At 34.3% G+C, this 20808-nt stretch overlaps 1 protein-coding gene across 1 annotated transcript in view; it reads left to right on the forward strand.

The window, feature by feature from the left end:
• The window catches only part of CFAP47 (cilia and flagella associated protein 47), a 358571-nt gene that overhangs the window by 167182 nt on the left and 170581 nt on the right, over window positions 1-20808 (forward strand). Inside the window, exons 46-48 of the mRNA XM_075491883.1 lie at window positions 6067-6263; window positions 10311-10454; window positions 11619-11792. Of these exons, the coding sequence (XP_075347998.1) occupies window positions 6067-6263; window positions 10311-10454; window positions 11619-11792 (515 nt within the window). The remainder of the gene's footprint in view (window positions 1-6066; window positions 6264-10310; window positions 10455-11618; window positions 11793-20808) is intronic.

A 20808-nucleotide genomic window follows, 5' to 3' on the forward strand; every position in this document is an offset into this window, starting at 1 on the left:
GACCATAATTTTAGTACACAAAATTTGGAAAACAAAGTTCAGGCATACATAGGATGTTCTCTTCTGTAGGAAGGGAAACATTCTGCAGATAAATTTGAGCAATTGCCTAAATAATACTAAATAATACTATCGCTTCCAATATCTAAAACTAAAGCACTGTGGTGGGTATTCCAATGTAAGAACAATAAGCATTTATCCCAGAGTTAGGAAATTCAGGAATTTTCTGGAATAGGCTGTGCCTTTATATATTGTAACATGACACTGGCAATGGCTTTGAGTAATAGCAAAAGAAATGTGTAGAAATTCCTGAGGTAGAGTGCCTCACATATTTGCATGTGACAGTTCATGGATACTACAGCATGCAAGTACTTTATAAGAAGGGCTTTCTGTTTATTTGGTTTTCTTTTTTCAGACTGTTTTTTGTTTGCAATCTTCTGCCTTGAAAGGACTTTACATTACCAATCGTACTATTAGCAGAAACCTGATAGTAATACCCTTGGACTAGAAGTATTTTAAAGGAAAGAAAATATAGGGGAGTAAATGACTGATAGCAGTTGATATGCAAAAGCAATACAGCAGCATGTCAGTACCAGCATATCAGTACTTTATATTACACGTTGTAATAATAACCAAATACCAACTGCTGTTGCCATATAATGATAAATATACGTATGTATTACATCAGTAGTGATAAATTTGTGCAATTGTTTAAAACAATGGCAAGATTTTAATTTTCAAATGGATATGCACCTAAGCAAGTATGCCCTGATATACACTTACTGTATTTTATAAGCATGTACGTTGAACTTTTCTAAGGCAAGCATGCACCTAGAATGCTTTTAGTCATGCCATATGGTTTAGTTTCTTTCCTAGTTTATAAAGATAGACATAAAAAACCTAGGCAGGAAAATAAAACTAGAACCATATTTTTTTTATGTCTAGGTTGTGCTATTTCAGCATTAAAATTGTCCAGGAAGAAATAAAAGTCCACAATGCATTTTCAATGAAAAAATCTTGTTCCATCTTGCTATCTGATTTAGATTCAGTATCAAAAGCTAATATCAGAGTTCTGTTGCCTCTTAGTACAGGATTTGACAATGCTGGCTGCCTGCTGTTATACTTGCAAAGAATATGCAAAAAGAGCCCTCTTTTTTTTTTTCTTCCCTCCCCAGTGAATGGATGAAAAAGCTTTCTCTACAGAACTATCAAGAATTGTTAGAAGTTTTCTACTTTCTTGATAATTGTTCCTACAGTTAATTATTCAGTTGTTGTGGCTTCTTCCTGACTTCTGTTAAAACAAATACTGGCTTACATTTTTTCTCTTTTTTTTAAAAGAAAACTTCTTTCCTTAGAGAATTCTAGATTGCAAAAAGAAGGAAATGTGTATTATCATGTACTACAGAAATCTCTAGCTAGCTTTTGTTACATCTTTTTGGCATTAAGCCTTCATTACTACTCTTGCATTAACTTACTATTTTGCAGTAAGTGGTATAAAAAGTTGGTCTTTGATTCTCTCCATGTAATACTTCCTTATGCATTCAGTGCACGCTTTTTGTTAGTTCTGAGCTCTCTTCTCTGTAGGAAATTTTGTTCAATTTTCCTTTTTTTCCCCTCTATTCCTTATTTTTTAAAGATCTTGTCTCAGCTACTTCCTGCTGCCAGTCATGAAGAATCATTTTTGAAATTTTTGATATTTGTAAATTTTGGGCATACGTTTAGAGAGATCTTAGCTCTGTCTTTGTTGTGATTTTAGATAAAGAGGCTTTGAATTATTACTCCACTATATTTTTATCAATGTAGTACTTTATAATTTGGCTAATCCTTTTCAGTAGGGGCTATGCATTGCATGACTTAAGAAAGCACCTTAGCTTTACTATGTTTCCTAAGTTGTATTAAGCAAACTTTTTACTTGGCAGCATTCCAGTTGCCCATTGGCATAGTGACTGTGTAGCCTGCTTGTTTCTAAAGCTTATACAGGTATTCTTCAGAAATACTAAAGGGTAATGTTTATTAAAAAACCAACCCGCAAGAAACTCTTTGTTCTACTTTATTGTAGTGCCACACAGCTAGCTCTTCACAGGCTTCTGAATGTGAGACATGAACATGGCTGCTGAGTATTCACAACCAGACATTGAAAAAAGTCTCTTCCATTTGCATTTTAAAATCAATTAAGGAAAACCTGCTTTCATTCCTTTTTATTTCCCCAGTAGATCTCCCTTTTCTGATTGATCAAGTGTATTTAACTATTTGCTTAGATGTGTAATGATATGAAGTATTTAAGTGGAAAAAAGAACCAATAAACAGTTAGTAGGTTTTTTAGAAACTCTTCTACAAATCTGTTGTGTTCAGATACAGTGAAAGAAAATCAGCAAATAAACATACAAAGTGACAGCAAAAATTTCAAAACATATCAGCCCTCATTAAGCAGATATAAAAGAGTGGTTGCTTTTTCAAGTCCACTGAGTAGAGTGATGTTCTAATTCAGAAGAGCTCATTTGAAGACCCAATATGTAAACAGAAGTCAGAAGAGTCTGGGCTCTTCAATATAGTTGCTTATTTAAGCTTCTAGGAGTCCATACCTGCAAATTCAGTCTTCAGGTTAATTTAAGCAGTTATTTGTGACACATGCACGGTGTCAGAGGCTGAGATAAGTTCACTGTGAAATTTAACTTTGATCTTCTAAATAGGTAGGACCATCATTGCTGAATAAAAGCTAATTTAAAGTGCAAGTAGTTGACTAACTGCTGAAGGCCCATAGTTTCCTACCTTCAGAAATTATGCCAACACATTGTGATATGGAAGAATAGTATTTCTATTCGTGCTCTTTCCTTCCTCCCACAATTTTTAATAGGGCTAAACAGCAATTACTTTACTAAGTGCCATAATTACTAACCTCTAGAATATGTTTTTTCTTACATTTTAATGTCAAAACAACTGTCATTACTTTTCTTTGAAAAGTACTGTTTGTTGGCTAATGCAGTTAGAGGATTAACTTTGAATTCAGGTCAGGCAGATCTAAAATGACGAGTTGTAAGATTTTTAAGACAGGGACTTTCTTAATTCCAGATGGTGATCAGATTGCCTTTTTCAATAAGTAAATGGCACAAGATGTGAGGCAGTTGCCAGAGAACATGACCAACACCTATATGCTGTAATTTAGCTTTCCAAGAACGTGTGGTGCTATTATACACCAAAAGTTTTGCTTTTGCAAATACCCCTGTTTTGACAACTGTCTCACAACTAAACCCAATTTAGATATTCCAGTTCAGGATCAAGTAAATGTTTCTCATAGGCCTTTGGCTAACACAAATCTATAAAAGAAAACTGTTTGTTTGCGTATTTCACATGAAATATCTCCCCATCAAACAATAAATATCCTGTCTAGGGAAGGAAACTGTACCAAAACCATGTGTTATTCTGCCTGACTTTTCACTGGTGGAGAAATGCTTGCAGTCTCATTCATTTTCATGGATGCAGACTCTGCTTCCTATTACATAGAAATAACGTAAATGCTGCCCATTGCTTACTGGTACTACTTTTGTCTCAGAAATTGTTAGGCCAGTTGTGACCCCATGGATTATTTTCATTAAATCTTTGAATGAATTCCTAGACTAATCTTTGCTGAATCTGTTATGAGACTGAGAAAGAAGAAAACATACAAATCTGAGAAACTTTTAAGCCCAGTTTACTTTATGGTATTTAAAATAACCATGAAAAAACATTTTGCAGAAAAAAACCAACCTTCACCTATAATTCACAGGCAAGTGCTTTCTGTAATCATTTTGATTTGGAGACCCTGTCACTTCAGAAACTATGTCTTAGTGCAAAAAAATACTTATCATGTTAAATAAACATCACCAATTGACATGATTTCCTTTTCATTGATTGTAATTGATCATAATATTTCAGTTATTCAACTGACCTATTCTTCAATGTATCTTTTTTTAATGCATAAGAAACAATTATTTTAACAAAAGTAATGCCAGACTAAATATTATAAATATAGAATGGGATGGGTAGGAAGACTCTTCTTGTTTTTCTTTTTAAATTTTTCTGTAGGAGGCACTTCTGTTTGAAAGTGTGCATTTCAAAGATGGGTCTAACTCAGTGAAAGATAACCCTAATTATTAGTAATTACAATTTCTATTTAGTGCAAGAAAGTAAAACTCATGCAGAAATATTTTGGAGCTTCCAGTACACTGTATTCTCTTTCTTCAAATACATGTTGTAAACATCTACTTTATCTTGAAATGCAAGTATTTAAAATGTGTACTTTAAATTTTAACTAAATATTTTGTTTCAACATCCTAAAATAATTCTTGTAGACAGAGAAAATTAGGGACTGTACTAATGAACTGAAGAATGGAAAGGACAGTTTCATTCCTTGCATAACTGACAAACTCAGGTCACTTTTGTGGAAGATAGCCAATGGGGATAATAACTTAGTGACAAAATAGGAAAAAAAAGTAATAATTCAAAAATTACCAGGCCATTAATCTTGTCTTTAAAAGAGAACAAACTAATTTATTTCAGAGAGAGTTAAACCTGAGGTGCAATTTATAATCTTTTTGATAGCCTAGTAATGTTGAAAGATTAATAATGCCACTCTGTATGATTCGTCTCTTGAACTTGAGCTATTTTTGTGAAAAAACTGAAGTAGTGATGACATAAGGCAACAAGAAAGCTTCAATTTGCTGTTCGTTGGCAGAGGTGAGAACCGAATACATGAGGAGCACCACTTTGCGAAATAGAATGAGCAGCATCACAAATGAAGATTGATTGCACTTTCAAAATTCTGTAGTTGTCATTGAAGATATTAGAATAGTTTGAGTCCAGTTTTCATACATGCCATCAGAAAATAAGCCAAATTAAGGAAGAAGAAGGGAAATTCCACATGAATTTGTCAGGTGTTCCCTGTCAGGGAGAAGCAATTTGGAGTTTTATCTGTAAGGTTCTGTTTTGTTGTTACATTGTCTCTGACCTTCCTCATTATCTTTTCCAACTTTAGGCATTGCTTTCTCACCTTGGAAAACAGTGAAAAGAAACAGTCTTTGTTACATATAAAACTACAGTAAAGTTTTTACAGCTGCAGTCTTCATGTAGTTTTTTCAGGCTTCTTGGAGACACTTGGGAGACTTGGACTGGGGAACTCTTTTTATGGCCAGTCACTGGAGTTCCTCATGTGCCTTTCCTTCTCCTTTGGAAAGTGTCCTACAAGGGCTAGTGAAGGGCTTAAAATACTGTGAAAGAGACTGATCTTTTCTGTAAGCAAGAGCAGAGGAAGAAGTCTTTGCAGCAGAATTGTTAGACCTGGCTATGCCCAAAGATGGACAGCATTGGTATTGCTTCTTCCTTACTCTAGAGATTACTGTGGGGAGTTTTTCCTACATGCTGTGGATTGGGCAAATAGGACTTTCATGATTCTGTTCCAACTTGGACACCCCTGGCATTTTCAGAAACTCAGACTTTCAGTCCAAAATTGGGCATAGGAAAAGTCTAATGAGTAGCTCTCATGAGAACTGCTAAACTTAACAGAATTCCAGTCATTGTTGGGGCTACTATTAGCCAAATATACTGTATTGTCTCTGATATCTCTTGTGGTAACTGTTGACAAAAGTATAGTAACTATTATACTTTTTTGATATCTACGGAAATTCATATACATTAAATTTTTCTACTAGATTTAATAGATCTTTTAAAATACTTTTCTCTGTGCACTACTAAAAACAATAGAAAATATTGTTTAGATGCTTAAATATACCTTTTTTTAGGAAAATAAAAATTTGGCTATGCTTACATGGTAAGAGTCCTAAAATTCTATTGATTCTTTTAAATTGTTGCATGTACTGCTGGGGAGACTCTCCTACAGTTTATTAGAACAGAATCACAGAATCACAGAATCGTATAGGTTGGAAAAGACCTTTAAGATCATCGAGTCCAACCGTAAACCTAAGACTACCAAGACCACCACTATACCATGTCCCTAAACTCTCTCCAGATTCTGCTTGTGAATTCAGTGTTTCTGAAAAGCTTTACAACATTGCAGTTTTTTGGTTTTATTTTTAGATAGAAGTGATGCAGTTGAGCTTCCTATAAAATTCATTCCTCGGTATGCCGGTTGCTACCACTGTCAGATTCTTCTGAAGTCCTCCTGCGATGTTCGTGTCTATGAGATTGAATGTGTAGTGAATACAGACCAGGCTGAAGCAGAGCTTGAATTTCGAACTCCAGCTTACCAGGCAGTGATTCAGGATATTCCAATAGTAAGTTCACTTTACTACTAGAAACTAAACTAAGATTCAGGATTTTTAAAAACTGGACTCTGGATCAATACTGTTAAAATTTACAGTTGTAAAATGCACAAATGCATGTAAATACTGAGTTGAGTATTATTACTCAAAGTCCATGTTAGACATAATATAAAACTTGTTGGGAAAAATGGTTTCTGGCAGTTCTTAAAGTAAATTTAGTTTGATGGGCTTATTTCTAATATTTCACTTCTGTCCTGACAATTGTTAATCTGTTATTTAATAATGTTATCACACTGAAAGTGCAAAAAGGAGTTGTTTAATCTCAGGAATAAATGTATGGTTTCTGAAAAAAAGGAGAGATGTTGAGGAGTAAAATAGAAGAACTAGATTACCAATTTTAAAAATATGGCAAGCATAGGCAGTATATCACATATAGTTTTATCATCTCTATTTTGTATATGAAAACCTTGAAACATGTGAAGTAAGACCAGGGAGTGAAGATGGAGTGTAGGTTGGAATATCATCTCCCTCAGAATATTATTGCTCAAAATTTAGAGAACTTTTCTGATTTAAAAGAGTAAAAAACATGAAAAAATGATGGGGAAGGAGCTTAAGCTGCGAGAGAAAGGGTAAAGATTCTTTAAGAGATAAAAATGTAAAATATTTCCTAAGATTTGAGCTACAGTTTGGTCTATGTACTTGATGTAACCTTTTGATACTAGAGCCACTGAAGAATACTAGTGAGTTAATTTATAGAAAAATTATTCTGAGATTTTGTAGACAAACGAGTGGGGGCAGATTCAAACAAGGAGACTTAATGTCTGGGGAAACACCATACTGTGGATGTTCTGTGAAATACTGAAAGTAGACAAGGAACATTAAGAAAGAAAAAAAAAAAGTAAAGAAAATGAAAGGAAATCATATTACTGTGCTATCTTTTCTTACACATAAATTTTAAGATATTAATATATTATTTATTAAACATTGATTTACTGAATGTTACATTAGCTGAAAAACAGCTGTTATATAACACGGAAAGGTAAGGGGTTTTTTTCCCACCTCCTTTAAACAGTGAGTTTCTAAACAGATTAGGTTTATTCTTTTGATTTTTTTTTCCCACTTCTGAGTGTTCCTAAGTATATGCTTTTAAATTTCATGCAGGAGTCATGCTTTTATATTAAGTCCTGCTTGTTTTCTTAGCAAGGAAATAAAAAGTACCCCAATTGGAGCATATACTCTGTGTGTTTGTGAGAGAGGGAATGTGTATCTCTGTTAGTCTGTCTCTTTCTATGGAATGCATACACATGGCCACAAAGTCTGCTCTAAATGTTATGCCCTAAATTTGCAAAATCAAACATTGATGAACAAACAGGTATAAAAATGTAAAGTTGTTCCTGTCCTTTTACATCTTAAGCTTAATTTTGTGATTGCACTTTATTTTTTTCACAAGGTTTCTTTCATGTTCAGTGTAAGAAATGTGTGTTAGTCTGGTAAGGACTTAGATACTTTACATTTTTGTATACATTCATTCTAGTTGGAGCTTCTGCATCTATTTTTCCATACTTTTATGTTGTTAGTTAGCACTGTTATATTTGTCATTCAAATTACTGAACTTTGAAATACTCTGTGGAGGAAGACATGCTCATAGAGAGTGAAACTGAGGTATGGGGTTGTTCAATCTGCTAAACTTAGTTTCTTGAACCTAATATTTAATGTTCAAAGCACTTTTTACGGACACTAGCAAGCTAACTGTCATAACGTCTGTGTGGTAGGTGGAACACTTTATAAATGGAGCAAATAAAATGGTCAAGTGATTTGCTTAAAGCCACACAGTGAATTAGTGACAGAACCAGAATAAGAACCCACCTGAATCTGAAATCTGTGATTGTTTTTTTATATGGGAGTTAAGGCTGAACATCTGAAGTTTCTGTAATTCTCACAAGCATGAGATGAATGTAATTGTTCCATCGTTCACTTTCAACCTCTCCAGTGAAAGAGGTATAGGTCCTCTAGGTGTAGGTATACATGCAGCCTTATTATGTACCTTGGATTTAATCACCTACTATCCTGTGAAAAGATTCTAACTCCCTTAACATTAATTGTGTTTGTCATAGACTTAACAGGCTTCAGGTAGTATTTTGCATTAAGCAGAGATCCTGTAAGACTTAGGTGATTAAGTAATTAAAACTATTTATTAATGCACAAGTTCAAGGGAGTAGAATTTAACAAATATTTTATTGAAATTTTCTAATATTTGTGGTTGAGCTTAATAACTTTCTTTAGAAGGTATTTTTAGACAAATTCATGCTGTATTAGAAGGATTTGTTACAGAAGAATTTCAAAGTGACCATGTTTGTCAACTACATTTCTCCAGCTGACAAGTTTTTGTATTTGAGATCAAGAAATACTTATTGGTGTAACCATCACTAGTGTGGATAAAGGAAGCATCTGATACCAATGGCACTAGAAATAATTGAAAATAAAACAACTTAAACCCCCAAATTTAGCCTGTCCTCCTCTTTTCCTTACCAAACAACAATCATGGTGATTCTTTTCCTCTATCCCACCTTTTAAAACAGTAGATTAGCAAAGGATGATGACCTGCCAGTTTTAAAACTGGCCAAGCTGGTTTTCAAAAGGATGAAGTTGTTCCTGATGTTGTGGAGAAAAAAAGCATGAGAATAAAAATAATCTTTTGATGCATTTTTTTCCCTTTCATTTTATCTTCAGCATGAGAATACCAGTTAATTACTTTTTTTTCTTTCATGTTTTCTACCAGAGATGATGTAACTGTGGTTATTACAGAATTGGAGATCACAGTGATGGAAGTATTTTGAAAAACTGAGGCACTATACAAATCTCGACATTCCGAACAGGGATTTGTGCTCAACTACTAGGAAATTTACCTCTTAACAACTAAGAATTAAGCATTAATCATACATATTAATCAAATCTTAGATCTATGATACTGCAGGTCTCGTGCCATTCCATGGGGTTAGCTCTGGTGACCACAGGTGGTGGTTCTTAGTTTCTGAGGTTGAGATAGCTGAGCTTTAGAGACTTTCAAAGAAGGAAATGAGGATTGAATATCATCTCTATTCCCCAAAATCCATTGTTTATCTCTGACATTTATATACAGTTTTCCATGGATAAAGACCATTATGGGTCAAAGGATTACTTCCTCTTCTCATAAATCAGATCAATCTTCTCTGTTTTGACAAGGCAAGTATTAGTTCTTGAATGCCAGTTTATTTTCTTTTTCAGATGAATGTTAACCTTTCTGAAGACTGGATGTTTGGTCATCTGGTTCCTTCAAATAGTAGGAGGCTGGATAGCATAATTTTAGTTTTAGTATTTTTATGCAGCCCCCAAGCACGTATTGCAAAATATCCCACTTTCTACCATAATCAAGCAGTCCTGTGATACATCTGGATGTAAGAGAAACATGTTTCTTAAATAGGCTTTCATACTACTCAGGACATGCATTCTTTAAAATAGATTAGTCTCTTGAAAAACCAGTTTCTGAGAACATAGGACTGTAAATACTCCTTTGGAGACAGAGTCCTTAATTCGTAAGCAAGACTGATCTTGTAATAGTAGTCAGTAGCCAAATGAGGCAATATATGCTAGTACACCACATCAGCACTTCAAAGAGGTATACTAAGATTCTCTATAGATGGAAAAGGGACAGTATTTTGGCAAGCATTAAAGATAGAGATACCATAAAGATACTTGTAAATGTTTATAATGATACTTATAAATTCCATCCTGACCATTAGCTATATCATGTACATATTCTTCTAATGAGTATTCCTGCTGACAATATTGCTACTGATAGTATTGGTACCAGTACCTCTGGCTGCCAGGAATAAGGGATTTATTATTAGCTTAATTCATTTTTAAAATACACTGTTTTATTCTCCCCAAAGGTGCTCTGAGCCAGTACTTTGGGAAAATGAGTACTGTGCTCTGATTTGATGATAACTGCAAGTAAAAGCTGAAATGCATGTTAAAAGCTTTAAATGCGTAATCTAATTTACATCTTTACTTTGATTTCAGAGTAACATGTCCAGCCAGGACTGGAAACTTGAAGCAATTTTGGAAGGACAGGGTTTTTATGGCCCTTCTCTAATAAATGTGGGTCTAGGTGAAACAGCTCTGTATCCTCTCATGTTCAAGCCTATTGCTGAGTGCATAACAACGGTAAGAGGGAAATTAGTTTCAACATTTGAAGAGGATGCTTCTGTCAATAAAATCTACATCAGTGTCCAAATTATGAAAGTGCTTAAGCAGTTACTAACATTAAGCATCTGCTTGAGAGTCAGAAATTGAAAGATTGCCTACTAGCTGAAGTGAAAAAACAAAGGAACTAACTTTGCCAAGCTTAAGATTAGACAGAATAGATTTCCCCACCACCCTTTATTATGTCTGTCTTTGTTTGCTCTTCTATCAAACCCTCCATTTTAATGAAATGACTAGTTACTCTGTAGGTTCTGAACTTCGATCATAAAAATGTATATTGTGTTAGTCTGAATTTAAATACATATATGAAATTGTATTTCATTACCTAAGTAATAAAGTAGTACCATTGAGTATTTCTCATTGCCTGCATACATCACAAATTAATTTATGTTATGGGTACTTTGTTTCATAAAATAATTTCTGTTACAAGTTAAGCCACTACATAGAAGCTGCTTTTGCCATCAGAATAATCACTATTCTGACTGCTAAAATGAAGAGCAGATCAAAGGCTATGACACTTTTAGCAAGAAGCAGTATATGTATTTTTGCCTGTATACTAGCTGCTATTCAAATGTGTGAATTGCCAAAGACAAAAAAAGAAAAAAAAAAAAGTTCTGTGAAACATTAGTAAGCCTTCTGCATGCATTACCAACCAAATGTAATGTAGCTTAGGAATCAGTATTATAAAACTATTAAAAGCCAAAAGCCCTGAATCCTTTGATGACAAATAATTATGAATAACTTTTTAGTTGAAGGACAGGCAGAAATGATTGAGCAAAGTTATATTTTATATGAGGTATAAGGATGCATAAGAACATATTTTCTTGGATATTTGTTTTCCAGAAGAAGCCAAGTGGTATAAAATCTAGAAGTATGACAGGTTTATATTGTTAAATTTCATAATTTAGAAAAATTAAAAATAGAAGTTTCTGTTTCTTTAGTTTTCTTCTCTGTTTAACAGCAGAATTTACTTAAGAACTAGAAAAGTCAATAGGAACACTTTCCTGTAAGCATGCTTTGTTGCCTGGATTTAAGATTAATAGATTAAAGGAGTTGGTTTGGCAGCCAAAGGGGACTTTTACGGTGCTGAAACCTTTTTTTTTTCTTCTTCTTTCTTTGTCATAGGGAAGGCTTATTCTGCGAAATGATACAGCTGGCACTGAAAACATCTTTAGCCTTAAGGGAATAGGGAAGAAACCTCTGGCACAGGATCATATTGTGATAGAATGCCAAGTAAGAAAGGTCACTCGAAAAATTTTATGGGTGCCCAATTATACCAAGAACAAGTTAACGTACAAGGTAAATTTTTGCAATAATGTGACAACTACTTTTCTATCCAAGGGCCTACGAATTATGTATTACAATAGCAAATATTATTGTAATTGCAGATATACTATTAACATTAATGTATCCATGAGAAATTATATCTAACTATAGTTTATAGTATATGGATATGATTATAGTCAGGAAGTCTGTGAGATAGTGTATGATTTTACTGTATCTTCCATGGAAAAAGATTTCGTAGGTTTTTAGTCTGGTTCCTAAGGGGACAACACTTCTACAATTGCATTCTGTTCATTTTCTAGTCTTTCCTCCCTTCCTCCTCCACTGGTTTGAAACCAGTGGCCAATTCCATCAGTTTTGATACCAGAGAAGAGGCTTGAGAATACAGGCTTCCTAAAATCTTCATAAAGCATTGGAATATTACAGGAAAAAGACAAAAATTATTATCCTACTAAGGGAAAGATTGCACCATGACCTCACTATATGTCTGTTCCTAATGGCCTAATGGCCTGGCCAGTCAGTGCTTGCATTTCTTGGAACAGATTATAGCAGTTAGTGTCTTTTGCCCAGCTGTTGTTTCAGGGATGCTGGAGGAAGTTGGGAATACTTTGTGTGTTTGCTGATGGAAAAGAAAATTTAAAGGAAGTAACAAACTGGAGCTGTTGAAGGGCAATGAGTCACTGGGGAGATGGAGTAGGAGGTGCTGAGGTAGTTGTGATTTCAGTGGGGGACATAAGATACAAATTCTTAGAAAATACAGTTTTGTTAGTTTCTCTGCTCAAGAAGATCTTTTTACTATTAAATATAATAATTATTTTTCACTGTTTTAGTTAAATATATTTCATAACTATATTTACACAAACACATTTTCCTATTTAAAAACACTGTTGTATTACTGTAGCTGCATGATTTCCTACTATTTCTCTTGTCTGCATGTTTAATTTGAAATGGAGAAAAGTATTTTAGTAGTATTCCTCACCTTCCTTATCCATGTATGGGACCCCATGTCATATGCCAGCAGAGGTGGAATGCACGTTAAGGCAAAAAAGAAGACTTCTGCTTTTCTTCTCAGCTGCAGATAAGGTTCCTGAGCAAGAACATCTTGGACCTTGCTCAACAAAATCTATCTTTGTGACTCTATTATGGCATTTAAATCTAGAGTAGATAGCATCTAGATACTATGGCTGTATGCTATTTGCTAGGAGGGCTCAATCTATGAAAACAAGGCAGGAGAGCATGCTCTAAAAATTGTCAGCATATTTAAATATGTATTTTTGAACTGAGGGGTTTGTGTGTCGGGAGTTTTTTTTGTAGTTTTTCTTTTGGCGGTAAGGAGGGAAAAGGGAAGAAGGTAGATTCTAGAAGATGAAGTCTGACTAGTTAACTAGTGCGGACTGGTGAAATGATTCATCTTTTGTTCTCAGCCTGGGTACCAGTAGCACCAAATGCTGCTTTACTCAAAATGACAGGTACTGGTAGACAGTGGCCTCACCTTGTTTTATAAAGAGACGTCATGTATATGCCAGCAGCACTCTTCTATTGGTTTGATGGGAATTCATGGCAATGTGAAATCCTTCCTTAAACTCTTGCTAGTCTCCAATTTTTCACTATTACAGGAGGATTTACATTCAATAAACTTTGTGTATCATAAAAAGGTCCATCTTCATGTTCCTATTTTTTGACTCATTATTAAACCCCCCCAAACAAAGTAGGAAATACATTTTCTGGGCATCACCACCTTTGACACTTTTCTTTTCAACAATCTTAGCTTTTTAGATGTGAATGCATTTACATTTCTAATACATTTGTACTTTTATCTCTGAAAGAAGTGAATGTTTTTGAAAGTCGACAACAGAACTATTACCTCTGCTTTCCCATTTTGTATGAACTCAGTATTTTTTGTGCCAGTGAAAGTGAAAGACAATGAAATATCAAGCTTCAAAATGAATGCATTAAAATTATTCATTGTATGTCTTTTTCAAAAACATTGTGTTAAACGGATTTATGACAGTTGTGACTATTCCAGGGTGAGCTGGGTCTGATTGAACCTAGACCTCCTTGAGGGTGTTCTTTGGGTACCGAAATCTGTTTTTCGGATGGTTTTTTTCTTCCACTTGGTTGGTTTTGTGGTAGTTTGGTTTTTTGTGGATTTTTGCCTCTGTGAAGTACCACTTGACAGTACAACCATGTGTGCTCTTTTTGCTCTGGGACTTTTGGGAGAGAAGTAGTAAGGCCACCTATTTCATGCTTGTATATATGTAATAAATTAATCGGTGTGAATAATGTATTTTCTCTGTGCTAGGATTTTACTCAGAAGCCATTGCAGAACAGTTGTTGAAGCAACGTGGGCTGGAATTGTTGGAAAAGGCATGATTACAAAACCTACCAGTGTCTGGAAACTGTGTCCTCAACAAAGCAAACAATATTAATCACTTCCAGCACTCTCCAGCAGATGTCACGTAGTTTCTTGTGCTATTGTAGCGAGTGAAGATCCTTTGCTCGCTTTTAGTTCCAAAACCTCCGTTAAGAGGGAACTGTGACCAACAACCTTGTTAGAAATGCAAAATAATCTTTATTTACTCAGAAGTATATAGCACAAAGGGCGACAGGAAAAAGAAGTGATACTGATTTTGTTGTTGTTGTTCATTCCATGCTGCCTGATTACTGTAATTTCTGGATAGTCTGTTGTGAAGCAGAGCACAACAGACTGTGATTTTGTCTTTGTCAGTGTTTCTCTTGGGGGCAGTTGCTGACAGCCCAATAACTCCTCCTCCTTTTTAATCCCGCATCTTTAAAATTTTACCATATTGTCGTTTAGCTAAGTTGATGATTAGGTAGAGGAAATCTTGTCAGCTTTGGTGGTGACAGAACAAAGATAATCCAAAAAGTAATAGTTTTAGAAATGTTTTTGATGGGATCTTTTGTAATTTTGTTGGCCAGTAAATATCTTCATTATTGAATTGATTGGTTGATTTGCCTTGTATATCCTCCATTGATGGCGTGTATCCACTATACAAGGTGACTTCTCATAGATAAACTGGGACTTACATGATATTTTTAAAAAACATAAGTATTTCATTTGCTGAAGTAATAAAGCTCAGCCTGTATCAAGAATGGTATAAGATGTGCCAGTAGCTGACGAGCATAATAATTTACAGGCATGTCCATAAACAATGTACTGCACAATGAATACTTAGCAATAAGTAATTTAGCTGAATTAATACTTGGGTAATTTTGCCTTTGAGGTGTAAATTTAGCTTCACTATTCCATTTTAATAACTGAATATATTAAACTATAAACTTAATAAAACCTCATTTCATTAAAAAATTGTATATATGCTACCCTGTTTCTCAGTATTCACCGTATATATCTAATATCTTCAACCAAAATAAGGGTACTACTGCAAAAGTGACTATTAAAAATGAAAGTTAAGCCTGAGAGGAGGAAGAGGGAAATAATTATTTCCTTTCCTCCATTAAGAAAGCCCTCTTCCCTCTGAATAATGCTTTTCCCATTTCAGACATATAGAGTGCTCATGTCTGGAGCAGCAATAATTTTTGTATGTGTGGTTTGCTTGTCTGTGCAACCACTAATAGAGAGGGAGGGGGACTCAAGAGAGTCAGGGAGGGAAGAAGTGCCTTTGGAATTCAGTGGAGGTCATGTGCTTGACTCCATCAGTCTACCTTTAAAGTGCTAAGCAAAAGACTTTCAGTGCTCACAAAGCTTTCCATGATTAGAAAGACAATTTCCATAAATTCCTTGAAAAATGTGAATGTTTTATGAACTATTTTCTACCGATTGATGTGTAAATCTTAGGGGAATACTGCCACTGTGCTCTTCATGGCTGGCTCTAGGGGATATTACAACAAATAGTCTTTCTTGTGATTAACTTACTCCTGGGTCTAAAAGACGTTACAACAGAATTCATAAAGAATTTGTGCACATATAACGTCAGCCAGCAAGCACATCCTTCTTTGATGCTGAATTAATATCAGGTTAGTGACTGCAATGTAAGTGGATTTTAGTGGCTGTAAAATTAGATTCAAATCATCCTACAAAGGTAGGAAGTGTAAAGTATTTCTAGAAAAGCCAATGTCAGTCTTGTGGCAAAATATTTTAAACCATTTTCTTTTGATTTTTATATAAAACTCTGTCTGCTGGATATAAATAATTGTCTGGTGTGTTGATGGTTGCTTCTAATGACACCTTTGATAGTAACTTTAGCTATAAAGGTGCCTAATTCTTTCAAGGCTTGGTTTTGCAGTAAAAATATAAAACTGTGGAACTGTTTTTCTCAGTGCTGTTCAAAATAGGTGTCATTAAAGTAAACTCTCTAGAGGAATCTCAAGGCTCAGTTAAATTACCTTTCAGGTATTAGGTTATACAAACTGTTAGTAATTTCCAAAAGTATTGTAGAATAAATACATAATCAAAAACTATGAAATCCCCTGTTCTTCAATGCATTTCTCTCTTTATCCTCTATGTATCCATTTTAGATCCTTACAATGCCAATGGAAGAATGACATGAAGGTTGGGTATTTGTAAAAAATGTCTCAAAAGAATAAAATTATATACTGTAAACCTTTAATGAGGGGCTTCCCTGTTCAGGCTAAATCTTGTTTGGTAATTTATGTGAGATTTTCTGAGAATAAATTCCGTGCAACTCTAGTACCCCAATTGCTGAAGGTCCTATACCCTCATCAAGTTTGTATTCTTTAACCACAAGTAAATCTGTGTATTCCATATCCTTCTAATTTTATCTGTCCTTCCAACTTCAATTCTTTTGGCTTCCACATTGCCTACCAGGACTTCTCTAACATGCTTCACTACAGAAAAAGCATTCTTCATAGCAATAATGAATGATTAAAAGGCCTACAGAATGTAAGAATAACTGTGGTTGTTGGCAGGGTTTTTTATGATTACTAGTTATGAAATTGTTTGATCAAGTAAGGCTATAGTAAGATCTTAGGTCTGATTTGTTTCTTGAGATAGGTTAGTGGTCTTGACAGGTGGCCTGGCTGGCTTACAAATCTGGATTATGTAGCACTCTTCATTATGTAGAACTCCAGATTGCAGCTGAACAGGCAGGAATTACTTGGGGAATATAGTCAGTGCAATGCAAAGATGTTTTATTTCAGTGTTTTAACATGCTGGTGGCAAAATAAAAGTGATTGCAAGAACTAAATGAATTCCTAATAACTCAGGAACTTGCAAGGTACGCACTGAAAGGAGGATGAGGGAAAGTAATGGGGGCTTCTTTTGAAACATCTGTCATTCTTGACAGTATTGAAAAAAATCTGGTTATCAGATTGATCAGTGACTCTCACAGACCCAGTTCTGGCCTAGTGTCAAGGAGTATTAACTTTTCAATAAGTAGAGCCTGTCAATATTGTTAAACAGACCTGAGAAACAATTTTCAAATGGAAACATTGAACATATTACTGTCTAACTTCGTTATACAAAGAGATAGTGGAATTTAAGTATATTTGGTTAAGTTCTGTACATCCGTTTACCACTTTGGCTTGAAGTGTCAGCTGACATTTTTGAAGTTATGCTTATTTGCTTATTCAACTCTGGAGAAAATTATTTTTTTACTATAATTTTGAAGATTAGCTTTCCATTTCTATTTATCTTAAATAGCCATATTACAGTTCTGCAGCATGAATTTTCAAATATGTGACTGATAAATTAGATTAAAATTGTAACATTTTACAAACCTGCTGCATTTATACTTTCTGGCTGTGTGTAGATAATGACTCGAGGTATAAGGCAATGGAGAACACTATCATTTAAAAATTAAATCCTTGGACATGGATTGATTTGAGCAAATTTTCTGCAGGGTCACAATGATAACTTTAATAATAATTTACATTTTGGTTTCATGGTGGTACTCTACAATTGTTATTTTCTGAGTGATAGTGAAAGGATGTAACATACCTTGTGTGGGTTTGGGGAAATTTGTGGTTACTGAAAGCCAGCATTTCTTCCCTGAATTAATTGTAGTGATTGTATGATAAATATTACGGCAACTTGAACAGCTTTGCTGTTTCTTAATTATGTCACACATTGTTTTTCTAACAAAACCAATGCAAATAAAGCATCTAATTTTGTTATGACTTTGAAGGATGGATAATGGTATGTGGATCCAGGCTTTAATACAGAAATTTTATTGGAAGTTCCGTTCCATTTCAGCTTATTGTGTTAGCTCTTTATTAGATTTTTTTGAAAATGTGAGTAGTACCAAAGTATTTTGTTAGTTATCAACACAGTTTTACATTGCAAAACAAGAGAATTAACTTTATTTTCTTGTGAGATACGAAGAAGTAATGAAAGACAATTTATTTTAATAGTCTATCAAACTCCTTTTTTCTTGTATTTTCTTAATTAAATTGCATGGTGTGATGGAGCTTGCGCTTATACATTCTTCTAAAGTACTTAATAAAAAGTAAACATTTTTAAAATTATATATTAATTATTTACTATTTGTTACATTATTTCCTGATTTATGTGAAATTTTATTAATGAAGAAGAGTATTTTTCCAAAATGTCTATATATCTTTGTAAATGGCTATAATTCATACATAAACTATGGGAAGAATAAATTAATATTTTTTGAAGATGATAGACATGCTAGGAAATAGGGATAAACATCAAAGTGGGAGTTTTTCTTTTCCTAGCTCACTTATAGAGTTAAAAAGTATTTCACCCATTAGGTCACCTGGTGTATTTTCTAATGGTTATGCCCAGGAATGTTAGAAAGATGTTCAAGAATGGAAGAACTATCAGTAGGAAAGTTTTAATAATAAAGCATTAATATTGACATGATTGGTTTTTTGGCAATAGGATGCTCACAAAGATTGTAGATGAGAATCAGCAATGTTACATAGTTTCCTAGTACTTTAAATTGATCAATATTTTAAGAAACCAAAGTTATTCAGGCCTGATAATAAATTCTGTGTGTGTATGTGTAGATCCATCTATTTCTATCTGTATAAATACTGTATGTGTATATCTATCCAACCCCACCCTTGGTATGATTCCATTCTAAAAGAAGCTTAATTTTTTGATATTGAACAGGTATGGAACAGAAGATTTCCTTTGTCCTGTGCCATGGTTGTCATGAGTTTGTGTGAGCACCTCTCCCCAAAACATTTCCAGTTAATGTACTCTGTATGCACCAGTATTGTTGATAGGTACAAGTTCTTACTCTTTTCTTGTGTAAAATCATCCCTAAATAGTTTCACTATTTTTATCTTGGCATGCTCATATCTATTGGGATACCTTTGGGACAAGATTTTTGTCTTCAAGTTTTCTGTGATCATTCCTAAATTACATACAGTTCCTTGAATACAAGACTTCTTTCCCTAATTTCCAGTCAATATATCTGTAATCGTTCATCATTCCCTCCTTGCAAATTAGGACGAATGCTAATGGATTGCCTCTCCCACTAACTGGTAGAAGTAATTCCATATCTTGACTCCTTTTGGATAGCTTGTAAATCACAAGAATTTTTTTGCTGATAGAACAGCCCCTATTTAGGCCCTGTTTTCTTACTTCTCAGTTTATTCGCCTAACAATAATGACCCATAGCAGATTTTGTGAGGCACATTCAGATACCTTTGGGAACATGGTTTTGCAGATTATTATAGGATGCAAGATTACATAATGCTACATCTAAGACTAAAATTGTGCCTTATTCTTACATACAATCCTCATAAATATTCATTCTAATAAGAAATAGCATGTTCTTTATAAGGAAGTTGACTTAAAGATCAGTGTATATAAATTTTTTCATTGCTTCACTCCAAGCTTTCCTCTACACTTATGAAATCATTGCAAGAAGTTATTCTTATCAAAATTTGAAATTTCTGGACTTTTTCCTATGTGTACTTTTACATTCTCCATCTTTTTCAGTTTCTGAGTGTTCTTGGATATATTGTTATTATATTAGTACATGTGTAATATATCTACAGTTAAGCAGACAGGCATTACACAACATTATGCCATATTGGATCCTCAAACTTCTGTGAACACTTCTCATGCTATATTAAATAGGATTCTTGGTATGAATTGTGAAATGAATACAAATTGCCTGATGTGCATGTTTAAGTGTGGGCACATGCATTTATTATCCATTTGCCATCTGAAGTTGATAATTTAATTAGTCTCAGTAACACAGTTGATGAATCAGGTGGCTATCAGAGCACGGCAAAGATCGATGTAAGGAATACATAAAAGGTAAGTAGCGAGTGATGTCTGTTACAACCATAGACCTTGTCAAGATGTTGGAGGTAGGAGATAATATTGTTGTGAGCACTGTTTGGAGATTGGACCTCTAAGGTGTAAATAACTTAAATAGCAGAGACAAATAGGGTTGTTTAGAAAGATAAATGAATGGGAGTGATTCATTAATGATAAGATGGTGAGTATTCATATCGGTAGGAATAGTGAGCAGCATGGAGAATACTAGTGAGTTTAATGACTGCAATAGGAAAGGTGACAGCAGATTGAGGGCAGCATCAGTTATGTACAATTTTTAACATGGATTTATAACGGCCAGAGAAATAATGAAATTACTATTTCTTGGCTGCACTTTAGAACCCTACTGTAATATTCATTATAGTCAGTATCTGATCCCAAAAGGTTTTAGAATGTGAACATGAATGAAAGAAAAAGACATAAACATTTTTGATAATGGGGGTCACAGCTGTAATAGTGTAAGAATCTTTTCTGTGGCTGTCTGAGCAACTCCTCTTGCATTTCAGTCCAGTGTGATGTTACAGGAACAGCCAGTAGTAACTGGCCATTAGTAATTTCCCCTGAGAGTAACTCCCGCAAGTTCAGTTTACTGCAGAATCTTCTTGACTTCCAAAAGCAATGGGAATTGTGATACCCAAAAGTTCTTATTGTGATCCTAAGATCATTCCTACTTTCACTCCAGAAAGTACTTGAGTGAGACTTCAGTCTATCCATTAGCTTTTATTTACACTGGATTCTGGCAGCAGAACACCATGGAGCAAACATCAATTT

The sequence above is a fragment of the Mycteria americana genome, chromosome 1, assembly GCF_035582795.1.
Source record: "Mycteria americana isolate JAX WOST 10 ecotype Jacksonville Zoo and Gardens chromosome 1, USCA_MyAme_1.0, whole genome shotgun sequence".
NCBI lineage: Eukaryota > Metazoa > Chordata > Aves > Ciconiiformes > Ciconiidae > Mycteria > Mycteria americana.